At 47.9% G+C, this 15782-nt stretch overlaps 1 protein-coding gene across 1 annotated transcript in view; it reads left to right on the plus strand.

Annotated features, from left to right (window-relative positions):
* Positions 1 to 2270: 2270 nt before the first annotated feature.
* The window catches only part of CACHD1 (cache domain containing 1), a 216486-nt gene continuing 202974 nt past the window's right edge, over positions 2271 to 15782 (plus strand). Inside the window, exon 1 of the mRNA XM_039233474.1 lies at positions 2271 to 2528. Within this exon, the coding sequence (XP_039089405.1) occupies positions 2271 to 2528 (258 nt within the window). The remainder of the gene's footprint in view (positions 2529 to 15782) is intronic.

The raw sequence follows: 15782 nt of genomic DNA on the forward strand, positions 1-15782 counted from the left end.
GCAAGGAAGAAGAAGCCATTCTGAAGGAGTTTCAGAAGAGTGGCTTGAAGATGTGTGACAACTTTAGATGACTTGAAGAATCCAGTACAAAACATTAATAATGCTGGCTGCCATTATTTTTGTTCTTTTTTTTCTCTTCCATTTGCCAAGTGGGCTAAAGTGTTTTGTTTCACTGTCATATGCAATAATTAATAATTAGAACCAAGTTATAGGATCGTCTCTCTGCCAAATGTCAATCCAGCTCTGGGGATGGATGAGAACAGGTAGATTTTTTAATCCTATCGTCAATTAAAGTCTCATTTTTACAGCACCTACTTTGTGCTTGGTACTTTGCTAAGTGTGGATGATGGGTGGGGGGTGGACTGGTCTCTGCCCTCAACAAGCTTCCCTTAGTTCTAGTCAGTGTGAGTTAAGTAAAACAAACATCACAGTTATGATGGAGCAGCAAGTGTCTGATGTGCCTGTCTCAAGGGGACACAGAGTGGAGAATGTCACAAAATGAAAACATATAGGAGACAACACGGATCGGAAAATTCAAAATACAGAAATGCCACAAGGAGGAATTGGGCCAGGGAAAGCTTATAAAAGGTGGGTTTTTAATACATGTAGTCAAAGAAATACAACAGAAGATTTTGCTATAAAGTGCAAAGAGCACTAAGTCCAGGTCATAGTCTTACTACCACCCCTGCTAGGTACCCCAAGGCGACGCCCTTCACCTTCTGGGGCATGGCTCTATTCTCTAGGAACCTAAAGTAGCAACCTCACAACACTTGTTAGGAGGAAGGGCGGCCTTACCATACCCCTCCCCCACCCCCCACGCACTTGTTCCAGGTGCTTCCAACAGGTGATTTCTCTGAGAGACTGAGCCAGGAGTAAAGAGGAAGATTAACCTTGCCTTCCCATGCTTCGCAGATGTGTGGGGACAACTCCCGTCCAGTAGTTTTGTGGGTTGTTTTGTTTGTGATGGGATCGGATGGTTCATTTCCAAGCAGAGACAGAACTATGTCATATTTAAGAGCAACAGCCTTGGAATCAGACGTGCTTTAATTCCGCATCTGCCTCTTGTCCCCTGGGTGACCTTCGACAATTCATTCTACCTACTCCTTAGTCTGTTACCTAAACATTTAGGATAAAGATATGTACCTCATAGGGATGTGGTGGGATTAAAGGATATTAATGTACACAAGCCCCAGAGCACAGTGCTGGGCACACAGTGGCTGGTTTATAAAAGAGACCTGTTGATCCTACGAGTGCTATTGTTGTTAATAACACCGAAGAGAAGCAGTGGACGCACAAACGGTGGTCCCCTCCTTCCCAAACTCGGCCAGGCAGAAAAGCCAGCGTCCCAGAACTTAAAGGGACACTGGATGGGTGGAACCTGGAAAGGGGGGGATCCCGGGGTCCGTCGCGTTGGCGGAGGCGGGGAGAGCTGGGGTGGGTCGCCATCGCCGGCCACGAGAAGGGCCGAGTCACCCCCATGCCCCGCAGGGCTAGTACCCGAAAAGAGAGCCTGCTCTCCAGCCCCCCGGCGCCTGGGGGTGCCGGTTCCGAGGCAGGAGCGAGGAGAAAAGAGGAGGGGCGACCGGGGGAATTTCCCCGCCTCTCTCCCTCCTTCCATAAATCACCGCAGCCGCGGCGGCGGCCGCGCCGGGAAGTGCACGGAGCCGGAGTGCAGCGTGGTGGCACCAGACACCTCCCTTTCCCCCCACCGCTTGCTTGCTTTCTTTCTCTCAGTTCTCCCCCCTCTTTCCTTTTTTCCCTTTTTTTTTTTTTTTAAGCCTTCCCTTCTCCCTCCTCGCTCGGGTGGCTGCTGCAGCCTCGCAGCCGGGCGCCGCTCCGCCTCTGCCGGTGCCGCCGCCCGCCCTCGCCGCCGCCGCCTCGCCGGGACTCGGGGGAAGCGAAAGCTCCGCGGCTCGCGGCTCCGACTGTCAGCCGCGCGGCCCGCGCGCGGGGTGCGGGCGCCGCCACCCTCCGAGCCGCCCGCCGCGGGGGCCGCGCCGGCGCCGGGGTCCCTGGGAGCGATCGGGCGGCCGCTTCCTCTCCCGCCCGCCGCCGCAGCCCGGCGATGGTGGCCGCCCGCGCTCCCGCGCTGTAGCCGGGCGCCCCCTAAGTTTGCGAGCCACCGCCGCCGCCGCGGCGCGCAGAGGCGTCTGCAAAGGGGCAAGAAAGTTTTGCGGGGTGCGCAGAGCGGGCCCTGGGCGCACCTCCCGTGGCGCCCTCCCCGCTTCCCGGCGCCTGGAGCCCGTCGGCGGGGAGTGGGGGGAGGCGGCATGGCCCGCGAGCCGGAGGAGGAGGAGACGGCGGGGGCGGCCGCCCTGGCCCGCCGCTGCCGGGGCTCGTCCGGCCCGGCCGGAGCCGGGGCCGGGGCCCGGGCGCGGCGGCCGCCCCTCTGGCTGCTCTGCCTGGGCGCGTGCTGGCTGCTGGGCGCCGTGGCCGACGCCGACTTCTCCATCCTGGACGAAGCGCAAGTGCTGGCGAGCCAGATGCGGAGGCTGGCGGCCGAGGAACTGGGGGTCGTCACCATGCAGGTAAGTGGCCCCTTTTGCGTCCCCCGAACTTGCCAGGCATCCTGCCTCCTGTGCGCAGAGCCCGGCTCCTTACCCTAGTTAGGTCCCACTGGCCAGGCAGACCTCTCTGGCGTGTACGGAACCCCATTTTTCGCGAGACAGCTCTGCCCTCTATACAGACCCCCCTGTCTACACACCAACTCCTCTTCCACCCACGCACACAGGTACGTCTCCCTTTCTCCTCTGCAGAGGCCCCTGCCCTTTGCGCCCAACCCTCCTTACCCGCACACCCCCTCCCCGCAGCTCCTTTATCTCAGCCAGGAATCTGCGGTTCCCTCGAATCTCTTTCCCTAATTTGCACGTACTTTCCCCCGCAGTCTTGTTTTCACCCCGCCACCCCTGCAAACTCCCCTTCGCTCTTTGTGTACCCATCCCGGGGCAGACGGCCCCGCCTGGCTCGGACTGTTTCCCTCCCCTGCCCCACCCCCTTGACCACCTCCCTGTGTCCCCCAGACCGAGGCTCAAGGATGGGCGCCGGAAAGGAAGGCACCGCTGCGTGCGCAGCTGCTCTCGGGCCACCTGGGTCCCGGCGGAGAGCGGCCCGAGGGGTGGACTCTGGGCTCCCTTTCCCTGCCGGGGCGTATTGGGGGAGGGGCTGGCCTGGTAGATTCCGGACTCGGGGCCGGCGTGGGGGACTTTTTTATTTATTTTTTATTTATTTATTTATTTATTTTTTGTTGCTTCCCGCTGTTGCTGTTGTCCTTTGCGCACTGTCCGCTGTATTTTTGTTTTGGGTATGCCTTTTTAGGGGAGAAGAAAGGGGAGAGAGTGAATAAGGTTCCCATTTCTCTAGCTTGTTTACCGCGTTGATCCTCTGGGGAGGAAAGGGCTCAAGGAAAGCTTGCCCGCGGCTTATTAGGGATCCTGAAGGTGTTCCTAGGAACAGTAGTAAAAATTGCTCAGCAGCAACCACCTGGCGAGTCTACCCTGCCATTATTTTATCTTTGTGGCCAGAAAGGCCCTGTCCATTAGGAGGGGGTGAGGTGACCGTAAGAGTCTGAAACTCTTGCTATATCATTCTTCCGTGAAATAACCTCATTCCCTTATGCATTCTAACAATAATGGTGATAAATGTGGTCTTCGAAAGAGCGAAGTTTCCAGGAATGTGATCTTGGAATAGGTTTCGGCGTTCGATTCTACAGTGACCACCCTTCCACCTCCCACCGGGGGGAGGTGTTTTGAGTCACTTTGGGATTCAGGTTTCCGAAGGTTTCCGACGTCCCCCCCCCCCCCTCCGTCCCCATTTAAAATCTACCCTACCACGCCTCCTTCCTACCCCAAGTCTTCGCCCTGGATGTTACAATTTTCCTACAGCCACTCCTGCAGACCTTTAACGCTGTAGTGGAAGACGCTGGGATTTTGTTGTTGTGGTTTGGTTTGGTTTTTAGGGGAGATTGAGGAGTGGGTGGTTTGCTTGAAAGGTAATTCTGTATTTATTTGCAGACACCCGGCCATGAAGGGCAATAGAGTCGGATATTTCTTCGTTTGCATAACAATAGACGAGCTTTTAAGAGCCACCATTTAGTTGTCCTTTTCTGTGCAGATTTTTCAGGTTCAGATTCCGTTATGCTTTTTTGGCATGTGTTTTCTTATTTCTGATGGTTGTTGACAGAATTCTTAGAAGCGAAGTGACTTGTAGAGGAAATGGAACTAAAATGTTAGGAAGGAACTAGGATTTCTGCCCCCCCCCCACCCCCCCCCCCCCCGTGGTGAATGTTTCAATTCAGAGCACAAACAATTGTGTTTTTAGGAAGAGACACCTTTTGAAATAAAGGACATTTAATATGGTGCAGTTTTGGGCTGTGTTTCTAAGATTAGGAGGCATTTATCACCTTCACCCCATCACTAGGGCTGGACGGGGGATCTTAAGTTTCTTCCCCACCCCCTTCCCCGTATGAGCTTAAGGACTTGGCATTTTCTAAGACGCTGACAGCAGTTTTACTGTTTCTCACCCGATCCTTGACAAAAGGTGAAATCGGATCCCAACACATTGTCATTCAGGTAGGGATCCAAAGCACATGTAGTTTTTAAAAGGCTTCCCTGTTGAAAAGGAGACACTTTGGGGAAAAAAAGCTCTGATCTGTGGGGGGTTTGTGCCCAAATGGCCCTCTGCATCTCCTCCCAACTGGCCTCTTTTAGCACCTTTGGCACCTCATTGTGGAAACTGGCCTCCTGGGGACAGGGTTTTGTCTGGCAAAATGTGAAGTGGCTTCTCTCCTTTTTTTGAAAGGAGAAGCACATACTGTATTTAAATTCCTCTCCTTGAGCTGAACATTGATCTGCCACTTGCCTCCATCTGGGAAAATTGGGGAAAGAGTCTCTTTTTAATTTTGCTACACTGCCAGCGTTTGGGGGGGAGGCGGGGAGGAAAGCTTGTAAAAGGGAATCTAAGGCAGACTAGATTTTTGGCCCTTAGCACAAAGCTTTCGAGCCTCACATTTTCCTCTGCAAACCTCTGGGATTTGTTCAATGGGTCTGAAGTGATGTGGGTTTAGTTATTTAAAGTGCAGATTATATAGTCCTCCCTTGTGGAATATTGGGTTTTATAGATGTGGAGCTATTCTGTCATTCCGAGGTAGGTAGCCCTGTGTGGGCGTTAAGGTGAGCAGGGTCAGACTTCCATATGCAGATGTGAGGGGGTTGGGGAAGAGAGGTTCTGTCTCTGCGAGGAAAAATAAAAGATTCCCCTTTGGTTAAGGATGGACTCTTTCTTCTTGGCATTTCGAGTACCGTGCAGAGCACTGCTTTCAGGAGAGCACCTTAGTGATGAGAAAGTTTCTGTAGGTCAGCTTGTATGGAAAAGGCCCATTTTCAGACTTTTAAATCCTTTCTGCTGCAGAAATTCTCTGTAGACCATTTGCCTGTTGCAGCATTTCAAATGCCAGCACATGCCGCTCACCGGAGGCTGCAAGGGCTAATTTCACAAAAACAAAAACCTAGGCCTTCTCGCAGTACTGTCGCCTCCCGTGCACAGGTCTTGTTTTTTGTGCCTGGTAATCGAGAAGACGGCTTGAAAGCTGTCTTAAAGATTTTCTTGGAAAGGTTTCCTCATGGAGGCTGCCTGCTCGTAGTTGGGGTTTTTTGTTTTGGTCCTCCGTTTTCAGTAATGGACGAAATTTAAAAAGTCCTTAAATGATTTGCACCAACGAATTTTGCCAGTGCCCTGGGAAGCTGCCGTTGAATATTGCCCCCCCCCCCCCCCATCTCCTCACCCCTGGCAGCCGACCTCCTACATCATGGGTAAAAGTCAAAAATCTAATCACTGTCTCCTCAGGGGTCTGGTGGAGGGAAACCTTGCACAGCGTTTGGGAGGTGGGGAGCAGAGCGTAGCTGTGGCCAGGGAGACTGGTTTCTGCCTATTCTTCCTGCAACAAGTTTACTTGTTTGTTTTTAGCTTTTTTTTTTTTTTTTAAATCTCCAGCAGCATTGTGGAGTGGAAAGAACTTTGACATTGGGTATTTGGAGACTGGGTTCCAGCCCTGCCTCTTACAGGTTGGGTGATCTTTATCTTTAAGACCAAGGACACTACACTGGTTCTTCCTGGAGATTGGCTCTGTGGACGTAATGGCAATAGTGTGTGTGAAAGTAACTGTGAACGTGAAGCTGGGCCTGGGAAATGTTGGTGGATGTGGTGGGTTTTTTTTTTTTTTTAAGGTTTTTTAGTATTTATTTTTGAGAGTCAAAGCGTGAGCAGGGGAGAGTCAGAGAGAGAGGGAGATACAGAATCTGAAACAGGCTCCAGGCTCTGAGCTAGCTGTCCGCGCAGAGCCAGACGTGGGGCTCGAACTCACAAAACGTGAGATCACGCCCTGAGCCAAAGTCAGCCGCTTAACCGACTGAGCCACCCACGTGCCCCGGATGTGGTGGTTCTTAAATGGAGAAATAGCAGTCGCAAAGCTTACTGTGCACAGAACCCTCCGCTAGGTGTTCAGGGGATTTACCAGGAGCTATTCTGGCATAGCCCCTGAAGTTTATAATCTGGAAGAGGAGGGAAGATTGCACAGGTAAAATGGTTTAAATAACCATGTCTGCTTGTTAGAAGGCATATCTGGGTCTGGCAGCCATTTCACCAGGCACTTATAAGGCCCATTTAACATTATATGACAATACAGGCTCCTTAACAGCAAGGGCCTGGCACATGGCCAGTGTGCCCGCCTTGATGTTAGCTCTAACACAGCTCTGCTGGGTTGGGCGCAGTCACTGTGAACTTGGCAGACATGCCAGCAGGTTGGTCAGACAGCTGCTGTTTGGGGCCTGAAGGGGGCTGGCGGGTGGGGAGGGTCCTTCCAGTAGAGGCAGAAGTACCAGAAGCACAAACTAGAGCTTCAACTCCAGTTCAGGCAAGAGCAGCAGCCAGGACAGATGTGACTTGAGGAACTGAAGGGCGCAACTGGGAGGAGGTGCTGGCTGAGAATCTAGAGCAAAGTTGTAAACGAGTGGCTGCTGCTGAAAGTGAGAGGGGAGGCCTCCTTTGTATGCAACAGAACAGCATTGCGGAAGTTCATTGTTCATTTTGCATATATTCAGCAAGCTTGGCGGGGGGGGGGGGGGGGCTTCTATGCTGTGAAGAGCCTGGGGTTAGACCCAGCCCCCAAGAGCAGCTGAATAAAGCCTGGTCTGTGCCCTTAAGCTCTGAACTTGTGACGGAGACAGATACAGAAAGAGGTGCAATGAGCCAGGGTGCTGGCAAGCGGCCGTAGAATGCAGTGGGTGGTGCGGTGGTGGAGCAAGGAGCAGGGCTTTATGGAAGGACAAGGAAGGCTGCCCAGGCCCATGGGGGGAAGTCTGTCCTGGAAGTTGGTTCCTCCTTCCTCCATGTTTTCAGTGAACTGAACACAAAGAGGTCAGTCCTGAAAGCAGCAGCAGCCTCATGCACAAAGGCTGACCAGATCAGTAGTTCATCGAATGTTTCTAATCTCCTTTGGTGGCACTGGACAGAATAGTTGGTATATCTTAAAGCCCTTGGTAGGGATGTGGCTGTGACGCTTGCACCTCTTCATGTGGCCTCATGTCTTCTCTCCATGGCCATCACTCTGGGGCTTCTGTGGGTATGGACACAAACATCTTGGTAGCTGTATCATAAGTGTGTGCTGATTTGCAGTTAGGTTTAGGTAAGGTTTGTGTTTGCTCCTAAATCATAGCTAGCATACTAGGAATGGCATGTTATAGTGTAATTTGTGTACTTAAGCAATATTGAATGTCTGAGCAGTGATTTCCCCTCCCCCATATTTGCAAAAAAATGTGATTTTTATTCTGTGGTCTTTGTACAATATGAGCCCTACTCAGAAAAATTGCTGTCTTGCTCTCTTCTGAAATAAAGTCTACGGAGCAGAAGAAAATTGACCATTGATGGATGACTCAGAGTTGAACTTAACAAGAGTGAGCCAAGGAAAAGCATGTTGAATGACTTCTGGTGGACTATCGCTGTTGTGCTTAATATTCCCTCCACTTCCTCTCCACTGATACCTGTCTTAGTTGGCATCTACGACTGTGCTTCTGGCTTTCCTGCCAGCCCTGTTGGAGACTGGAGGTGTCTAGGGGAGGGGAAGGAGGTGGTTTCACACTTTATAACTTGGTGCTATTTCTGGTTGCTGCTTGAGGAGTTCCTTCCTTGAGCTTAAGTGGATGAGCAGACAGGAACCTTACAGAACCCTGGAAGTTTGGTATTATGTGCAGTGGGATTTATTTTGGAACTCCTTGGACCCGGTGTAAAAATACTGAAATTAAAAATATGAAGGACAACAGAGGCAACAATTTTGACACAGCTAAGTTATTAACTGTAACTTCCAGCATATTGTTAAATTGTTCTGAATGTTAGGGTCTTCAGGCTTGATTGTGTTAATGAAGGGAAATAGGTTTTATTTTTTTAATTTATTGAAAAAAATTTTTTTGATTATTTTTGAGAGAAAGAAAGAGAGTGCGCAAGCAGGGGAGGGGCAGAGAGAGAGAGGGAGATGAGCCATCAGCACAGAGTCTGAAGCAGGGCTTGAACTCCTGAACCATGAGATCGTGACCTGAGCCAAAGTCAGAGACTTAACCGACTGAGCCACCCAGGCGCCCCAAGGGAAGTAGATTTTAAAAGCTAAGTGTCTAGCAACAAGGTCCGATGTAGCAGTAGTCAGTAAATAGTGTGGGACAATCTTTTTAACATCAGGGCAGAGAACCCGGAAGACAATGAACATGAAGCTCCTGATCCTGAGTGAAATTAAAATCACATCTTCAGAACCTGCAGATTTCAGTGTGGTCAGTTCTTTGTCCTGGGGGTGATTGAAGGGGGGGTGCACAGACCTAGGGATATGGTGCAGAACCCTCCTTTGAGGTTTATGGAGAAAATATTAGCCCTGTCATTAGTAGTCAGTGTTTACTTTTTAAAAAATGTTTATTTTAAGAGAGAGAGAGTCAGAGAGCAAGCAGGGAAGGGGCAGAGAGAGAGAGAGGGGGGCAGACAAAATCCCAAGCAGGCTCTGCACTGTTGGTGAGGAGCCCCACATGGGGTTCAAACTCCTGAACCATGAGATTATGACCTGAGCCAAAGTTGAATGCTTAGCCAAATGAGCCACCCAGGTGCCCATCAATATTTCCTTTAAAATTTTTCATTGCACAGATTGGGAGGGGGGAAAAGTATCCATGTTTCTCACACTGGCTTTCACCAGCTTAAACAGTTAGCTTCTGGTCAGGCCACTTTTTATCTCCACCTGTGCCAAAATAACTGGAGAGTATTTTGAAGCAAATTCCACGTGCCCCCTAATTTCATCCATAATATTTTAAATTGCATCCTTAATTTCTATATTTTAAAATGTTTGGTAATATACATAATGGGGTACTAGTATATAGAACTTAAAATCTTCAAGTAAAGACAAGTATTTGAAGGATATAAACTTGTTTTAGGGTGACATGCCTCAGTTTTTGACCAAAACCATGGCTATGTCCCCCTAGCTCTTTACAGATAGCCTGTATCTTTGCCTGGCAACCTCCTCAGTCTTCTGGAAACCCTGCCCAAGCTTCTTTTGGGGTGAGGGGGCTCCTCTGGGACCTTTCTGCCCCCTGTCTTACACAAGCTGTTTGGCCCCCATTTTTCCTGGCTGGTTTTCTGCACAAGGCTGTGAGGATCCTTGTTTTCTCTGTGGCCTCCATGTGTTGTCTGTGCACGTGTATTTGACTGCTGGATCCTGGACCACATCTTCCCCTTCCTCCTGTTCTCTCCCCCTTCCAGAGGAGGCCGGAGTGAGAAACGGACAGGCAAGATAAGCTGTAAGTGGGGGAGAGGGGAAGGTTTAAGAGGAAAAGGTGGACTGTATACATATTTGTCTTCTGAAGGGCCTGTCAGCAAATATTCACTGGATGTCACGGTGCAGAATTGGAGACTGGGAGAGTGTAGGAGAGGCGAAGAACACCCAGGGCTTTCCATCTGAGAGCCCCTGTCTTTTCAGGGAGACTAAACCAGTTTCTGTGGGTCAACACAGGATAGAAAGACCTGTTGGAGTATGGGATCGAGATCACACCTGGGGTTTAGACAAAATGCACGTGCTAGGCCAGGTGTAGGTCTGGGGAATGGTGTTGGCCCTTGTCAACTGGAACGGTAGTACTCTCCACTTGTCGCCCAGTGGCAGTAGTGTGGGTCCAGTGTTGCCACATGACTTGTTTTTCAGGAGAGGGTGGATATCTGCTTTTCAGATGAAACTCAAGATTCTTAAAAGTATGGGCGACTAATTCAGATTTAAAACAAACCCAAAAACTGTGTGGGCCAAACCAAACATGTCTGTAGTCTGGATCAGGGCAAAGGCCACCAATTTGCAGTCTTGGGTTAAAATCACTCTGGGGGCTCCAGAAGGTAAAAATCAGTGCTTGTATATAAAGGTTATAGGGAAACAAGTTTCTGTATAAAAAGAAGGAAAACGTTTTAATAGAAAAGTTCTAAATTGGATTGCTTTGAGAGATGTGCTCTCTGTTATCATAATTAAGTACTTATTCAATGTTTGGTGCCAGATACTAGGTTTTGTCTGAGATCTCCATCAGTTAATTTCTGATCCAGTGAGTGAGAGAGGGGTTTCCAGATGCTTGGGGAAAGTATGTCAGGGATGTTAATGTATTTGGAGGTGGAGAGGGATTCTGGAAGGCTTCCCAGAAAAGGTGAAATGAATAAGTTGGCTAGTTAAAGAGTGGAGTTCCCAGAAGGCCCTTTTGTGATGGCACCTTTGAGGAACGGAAAGCTGACATTAAGGTTTGGAGTTAGGAAAGCCAGGGAGAAGGTAGGGTGCAGGAAGAGGTGCGAGAAGTAGAAGTCAGGTTGTGGGATCCTTGGATCCTTCATGTCAGTCAAGACTTTTTATATGGCGGATAAAAAACACCCAAACACGTTGGCTGAACAAGAAAGGTGCTACCGCCTTAAGCAATTGAACAGCCTGGGGTAGATCTTTGGGCAGAGCTAGATTAGAGCTCAAGCCATGTGGCCAGTACACAGTTTCTCTGCATGCTAACTTTCTTAAATAGGTTCTCCCCTTTGCTTCAACATGGCGGGCAGTTGAGGTGGGAACTCGCTACTTGTGCTCAAGTCTCCTGTATTTGGAGATGTGCTCTAGGGGAAAGGAACTGGGAATCTGGAGAAAGCTTGCTCCCTAGGAAACTCAGCTGAAGTGATGTAGGATTCAGACACCAGCTGCCAGGGCCTGCTCCATAGCTAGGTTCTGCCTCACCAAGGCCTGTTGAGGGAGAACCTGCTTTGTGGTCTCCCTGCTTCTGGCTAGAAGACAGGCTGTGTGGCTCTCCACTGTGGTCTTGTGGTCTGCCCTCAGGGGTTGTACAAATCCAGGCTCAGCAGGCCTGCCCTCGGAATACCTATCTCTTCTCCCTGACCTTTCAGCAACTCTGATCACGGGGCACCAGGAGGACTCCGCAGGACCAGAGAGAGCGTCACATCTGCCTCCCTTCTTTTACAGATGACAAACAGGCCCTGTGGGGGAAGTAGCTCCCTGGAGATCATTCCAGTTGTCAGTGGTAGACTTAAAACTCAAGTGTTCGTCTTAGGACTCTTGCATTTTGACCCTTTGCACAATACTGTCCTGTGGAGGCTCCATTTTTCCAAGAGAATTTTGGCCTTACAATGGAAAGGAAACTTAAAGATACTTATATTCTTTGGGGAAAAGAAAGTTTGGCTTAGTTTTTTTTTTTAATTTTTTTTAAATGAAAGGGTAAAGCTGATAGTCTACTTTGACAGCTGACCAAGTTTATGTTTTTTGTTTTTGATGTTAAATTGTTATTTGAATACCTAGAAGTCAGTGAGCCACAGATGAAACAAAGATTCTGAGACTTACTACAATATTGTTAGGTTTTTTTTAAGAGCAAATTTAAATGGTCAGTATTTGTGAACTGTACCACCACCAAAGTAATCTTCTTGTTAAAAAGATAAAGCGTAAAAAGAAAACCAAACTTTAAGGGAGGAACACTTGGTTTTTTGGTTTTTGTTTATGTAGAGGCTACAGAAGGAAATTCTACCTGTAATTTTCAGGCAGAGTTCTATTTTGGACTTTCAAGTCTTGCATCTCCCTAGTCGTTAGGAGTATGAAGTCCCCTCCCCCACCCCTACCGCCTTCCTGAAAATTGCAATAGTATTATGACTTTGGAGAAGTTATTTGATTTGATAATGAAACAAAATAAATGTCATGTGAATGCCTCTTTACTTTGCCCTCTTTGCTCTGAGTTCAAAAGGAGTTTTCCCTTCCTTCAGATTTACATAGTGAAATTATTTCTGAGTTAATTACAGTTAGAAAAATTGCAACCCCTAAATGCCAGAGTGGATCCACTGAAAAGTAATGTGTGGCCCATATTTCCCTGGAAATCGTGTGTTTTATTGTAATTGTAGAGGAGACGCCAGTGGGTAAGTTGTTACCTGTTGTGCATGATAACGTCTTGATTCTGTTCCAACCGTAACCATTATTTTAAAGACTCTGTCCAAGCCCAGGACTGTAGCACTTCCCCCCGCCCCCTCTGATTCTCCTTGGATATGTTTTAAGTTTTATTTTTGCATGGAATATTAAAAAAGAAAATACTTCGAGGCCCTGGTGGAAGGGCAGTGAAAATCGGCCAGCCAGTGAGAATGAATCTGAATTTTTAATTAGGCTTTGAGTTCTTTCTTCAAAGTGTAGAGAGATCATTAGTGATGTAAGCCTTGTTGCCTTAGCAGAGACTGACATTGTACTTCAAACGTGGGGAGTGCAGCTGTCCTGTGCAGATAAAAGTTGCCAAGTGCGGAATAGCAAGGTGGATTGGTAGATAATTAGCTGTCCCACGTTACTGCAGTGTGGAAGAAGCCTGCCAGTCATGGGCAGGAAGGAGGAATTATTAGTGGGAGAAAATCCAAGTGTGTCATAAAGCAATTTGGAATCACTTTCAGCTGTGGCAGAGCTGATAAGGCGTATGTTAGGGAAACAAGACAAACTGAGTCTAGTATGTGATGGCCAACTTTCTTTTTTCTTCCTTTCTCTTCAATTCAAAAGAGGAATGGCTGGAAATGAATGATCCATAAATACAGTGAAGTACAGATTCCTCAGTCTGTCCTGACTCCATGTATAAAATAGTCAACCAGCTTAAAATAGTCTCTGCATTTCCATGTATCTTGAAAACAAAGTGAGGATTCTATACAGGAAAAAAAAATCACAGGGATGCCATAAAGCCTTGACAGTAACTGTGCTGTGTATAACCCTGAAAAGATATTTGAAGAAGAAATTTTGAAGTCTATCACCTCTCTACTGTAAAGGTTATAATATTTATAAGTGACTTGAGGATCTGTTGCCTTGTTGGTGGAATATGTGTGTGTATTTAAATATTCATAAAAGTTTTTCTGTGATCATCACATTCTTCCCTAAATGAGAGCTAGAGAAAGTTCTGTTGGCTTTCTTGCTCATCCTCCATGATTTGCTAACTCAAATGAAACTTTATGGGATGTTTTTGTCCATTTGGATTGTTCCCTGTACTCCTGCCAGGATACTGAAGTCCTTTGTCCTAGTTTCATCCACTTTCACCGGATTGGCTTTCTCCAAAGCCAAGGCGTCTCTTGGCAGCCCAGAGGCAGGAGATGCTGTTGTCGGGTGTGTGCTTTGTTCTGCTTGTAGAGGGTTCCCTCTGAATGAGTCCTACCCCTGGCCACTATGACAGACAGACCATTTTTTGCTCTTTGCTGCTTCTCCTCTTTCCTCACTAGGGGGATGTCACGGGGTTGTTGCTGCCCTGGCTGGTTTTGGAGAAAGCTTGGAGGATTGGGGTTTTTGGCAATCTTGGCTCTTGGATCCAGAGTTGATTTCACTGACCTCCCCCCCCCCCCCCGTGGAATGGGGACATTTGCCCCTCTGTAGTCTTGGGGCAGGAGGTGGGGGACAAGGGACCAGACTTTGTGCTGATTGTGAACCATATTATGGTTTAAGATCCCTGGAGATTGTGTAAATTTATGACCATCAAGGAAGTCTGGACATTTTTTTTTTTGCATACATGTATATTGAGATAATGTGAGCAAGAGTTGCAAACAGTAAAGCTTTGTACAGGTGTGAGTTACTAGAGCATGAGCTCCCATAAGAAAACACCCAGATCTATTCATCTGTATAGTCCCGGCATGGGTTAGCACGGTCTTTGGCACATGGTCAGGACTCAAAAAATGTCTGGACTACAGAAATTAAGTGGCCATCTTTAAACAGACTTTGTAACATTCTCCTGTTTATTATTCCAAATTTAGCTTTTGCTACTATGTTTCATGTGTCAATTTCATTACTTTAGGCTTACAGTGAAATGTCTTGAGCCTCTACTTGCTACTAGAGATTCAAAATGTTTGAGATTAGTGAAAGTGTCTAGCGAGTATCAAGCACCTTAGGACTCTTAAATATGGATTGGTTCTGATGTCTACTTTCTTCATCTGAGAGAAGGTAGAGATGTATATTGAAGACATAAATATATAGAAAAATACATGTACTTGCAGATTATGTACTAAAAGCTACTTTATCCTAGAGGCTAGAATTTATTAATTTGCTTAACAATTATTTATTGAGCATGTACTATATGCCAGGTACTATGCTTGGATTTCAGTTTGTGATCTACAAGAGAGACACAGCCCTACTCTCATGGAGTATACCACCTACTAGGGGAAATAGACATTAAAGAATCATGTAAGTAAATATGAACTATAATTTTTGAATAGCATTAGGAGGAAACAAGGGCTATTCCAAAAATTACCAGGGAGATCTTTTGAAAATCTTTTTTTTGGGGGGGAGGTGGGTGGGAGTCAGAATGTCCCTTCTCTGCTTCAAACTCTCTGAAGGTTCCTGTCTGACTCCGCCTAAAATCCCAAATTACAGTGGCCTTCACAGCCAGATGGGACCTAGTCCCTGATATCTTTGTGGTCTTCCCTCCTCTCTCCCCACCAAGCGCTTACTACCCCGTGCCTGGGACTAGGAGGAAGCTCTCCCTGGTCACCTTTCACAGTACGCTGCCTTGCGTCTCCTCACTCGGTCTCCTTACTTTGTTTACTTTATTGTAACCTAACCTCCCACAGATAGCTTTGTATTTGTTCACTTCTGTTTTCATGTGGACCGGTGCTTGGTACTTAGAATCACTCAATAAATACTTACCGGACAAGGGTGAGTGGGAATGACAGCTGTGGACTGGGCGGTATGGGAAAGAATCTGAGGAGGGGCTAGAAAGGAGGAGCCAATCAGAGGAGTTGGGAACCGCAGAAGGGAGAATGAGAAGCAAGGGAGGGGTGGGTGCGGAGTGGGAGTGGGGGCGGGGGCTGGATAGGGGAGACTAGCATCCCAGCGGAAGGAAGAGCCTACATCTAGGTCTGGAGAGGCAGGACTTTGGCTTACCTGAAGAAAGAAATCAAGCCAGGGGCTGACTAAGCATGCTTGCAGAAGGATGAAACAAGTGAAGAATTTGGATTCTTATTCCTAATTAACGCGAGTGTAGTTGTTTCCCACTAACTCTTTGGTCATGGGTTTCCTGATGAGGACCCGTTAAAAGGGTGGGGTTGCAGGGTGAAAGACCCTGGATCTGTAGAGGTCTGCAAATTGGAAAATCTGCGGTAGGCCATCTGTTTCTTCCAATTGAGGGAGAGGAGAAGGAAGAGAGACTGCAGCTTCATGCAGATGTATTATAGAAAAAAAAATATTTTTTTATTAATATTTTTTATTTATTTCTACGGGGGGGGAGAGAGAGAGAGAGAGAGAGAGAGAG

Source organism: Hyaena hyaena, unplaced genomic scaffold, assembly GCF_003009895.1.
Source record: "Hyaena hyaena isolate Hyena2069 unplaced genomic scaffold, ASM300989v1 scaffold_75, whole genome shotgun sequence".
NCBI classification, from domain to species: Eukaryota; Metazoa; Chordata; class Mammalia; order Carnivora; family Hyaenidae; genus Hyaena; species Hyaena hyaena.